Here is a 2,484-nt window from a genome sequence, read left to right as displayed (position 1 = left end):
TATATGTATATTAAAATATTTTTTTAATAAATAAATTTAAATAACAATTAAAAAAAATTAATGTTAAACTATCATAAGCCACAAATTTTTTAATCATGATTAAAACAAAACTGAATGCAACTATAATAATAGTTGATTATGAAAAATTTAAATATAAATTATTGATTTTGTTGAAACTCTAACTAAATAATATATTGATAATTTTTAGTGTAATTAATTGTAATGAAATTTGTAAAAAATAATACATTTATTTTTATTAACTTTTATTTTAATATTAAGTATTATTTTCTATTTTAAATTTGATATTAAAAAAGTATTCATATTCTTAATGGTTTAATATAATAAAAAATTAATTATACAATTATTTATTTATTTAAAAATAAAATTTAACATCCCACCCATTTTTTTTGGTTAACAAAGTACATTTCTCATGACTAGATGTGGAGAATTCGCAGCCTCTCAAATTCTACCAACCCATTTGATAACCTGAGCCGAACATAAATTTCGGAGTACCCATTTGTTCTTCCACTCTGCAACAGAATCTGGATACCAAACAGATCTAGAATCACAATATCAAAGCAGAGATGAAGCCAATGGTTATATGTGATTACAGGTATGTTACATCTAATTCTCTTTCTTGCAATACAGGGCATCCTCCCAACAACCAAATCACCATTTTCAGTAAGCTGGCATCCAGTCAGAAACTTAACACCATTTACAATTGCAATTCCTGCAAACCCCAACTCAATATACAACTACTGAATTGCAGTAATGTCTGTTACAGTCCTGGGGTTTTAGATGGGCAGTTCAATGCAAATACCCATGGAGTTTTGAACAGTTATGGCGGCACCAGAAGCACTTTAACAGCTCAAATGTGTAGTAATATCAATATAAACTACAGTAGGCATGATGGGGCCAACAGAACTTTATGGCGCCTAACCAGTACCGATACCAATTTGATTCTGACATGGGGAAGCTCAGGGCTCAAAACCTCTGGTCCTGATTTGGGATGTCTACACTGGCCGCTTACTGTGCATATCAGTAAAATCTATAAGCGTACCAATCAAATATATAATAGCCATGATTCTGCTAGCAAGAATCCTTCATCTGGACAAATTATGCGTCTGGTGCTCAACAATGACAGTAGACAGAAGCTCAACATGTCCTCGGACCGAGATTTCTACTCATCCCCACGCTTTGTTAATCATGTTGATGATTCATTTATCTCTGCCCTCACACAGCTATACAGAGAAAGGATTCCCCCTGGTGCAGAGGTTCTGGACCTGATGAGTTCTTGGGTAAGTCACCTTCCTCCTGAAATTCAGTACAAAAGAGTTGTTGGCCATGGTCTGAATGCCCAGGAACTTGCAAGAAATCCCAGGCTTGATTATTTCTTTCTGAATGATTTGAATGAGGATCAGACCTTAGAGGCCAAGGATTGCAGTTTTGATGCTGTTTTGTGCGCTGTTGGTGTCCAGTACCTTCAGCAGCCTGAGAAGGTTTTTGCAGAAATTTATCGAATTCTTAGGCCCGGTGGTCTGTGTATTGTGAGTTTTAGCAATAGGATGTTCTATGAGAAGGCAATCAGTGCATGGAGAAATGGTACAGAGTACAGTAGGATTCAGCTTGTTGTGCAGTATTTTCAATGTGTGACTGGCTTCACACAGCCTGAGATAATAAAAGACTTGAAGAAGCCAGTGAAAACAGATTCTCCATTTGGTTGGCTTTCGGTGTTTCTGAGAATGGGGAGTGACCCTTTTAATGCAGTTATTGCTCACAGAAATTTTAAGCCCATTTGAATATGCAGCATAGTGCCCAGGAAGTGTATTAAATAAGGTCTCTGAGGATTTCACTGGAATTGGGCTTCTTTGCTCAGGTAAGGGCCTAGTCCAGAGCTCTGCCAAGTAATCATAAAAGAGAGAGATGTACCCCATGGGTGCATGGTCAAGATTCCAATGTAATTTGTAGAATTTATCCTGGTATTTATTCTTCTTCATTAATCGGGGTTGTAGAGTACCCTGTTGAAATATTTTCATCATGTTTTGCATATGGGTTTCAGTAAGAGCACTAAGTCCAGTGGGTTGTGACTTGTAAGCCAAATGAAAAACTCTATTGTTCGATACCAGAATTGACACAGTATGGCTGAACACTTAAAGGTCATGGTACACATGGCAGATTGCTATTAGGCATGTTAATTTTAAGCGTGTCTTTCCTTCTTTTTGGAAAATGCATCTTATAGTTCATCAACAAAGAATACATCAAGGATTATATATTATGGAGCTGATGCTTGAGCAGACAGGTTGCCATTACCTACATAGACAAGGAATAATAATCTATCAGCTCTGACACCAATTGCAAGAAAATCTTTATCTGAAAATGCTATTCCTGAATGAAATCTGAACAACCAATTTTGAACCTTGGTCTTAGAGGTGTGAGTTCTCCCAAACTAAATGGATTAGTCATCCCATCAATGGTTGGGCACTG

General features: G+C 36.1%; 1 protein-coding gene across 1 annotated transcript; it reads left to right on the top strand.

Moving 5' to 3' along the window:
• The first annotated feature begins 430 nt into the window (after positions 1 to 430).
• On the top strand, positions 431 to 2,227 carry LOC149173562 (uncharacterized). The gene has a single exon (XM_089427963.1). It carries the CDS (start codon positions 585 to 587, stop codon positions 1,797 to 1,799), a length of 1,215 nt encoding a protein of 404 aa, XP_089284089.1. The 5' UTR covers positions 431 to 584; the 3' UTR covers positions 1,800 to 2,227.
• The last annotated feature ends 257 nt before the right edge of the window (positions 2,228 to 2,484 follow it).

The sequence above is a fragment of the Pinus tabuliformis genome, chromosome 4_2 (assembly GCF_031772625.1).
Source record: "Pinus tabuliformis cultivar Carrire ecotype Pingquan chromosome 4_2, CPIR1, whole genome shotgun sequence".
Lineage (NCBI taxonomy): Eukaryota > Viridiplantae > Streptophyta > Pinopsida > Pinales > Pinaceae > Pinus > Pinus tabuliformis.
Note: the sequence above shows the minus strand (reverse complement) of the source record. Positions and strands in the feature narration are given on the sequence as shown.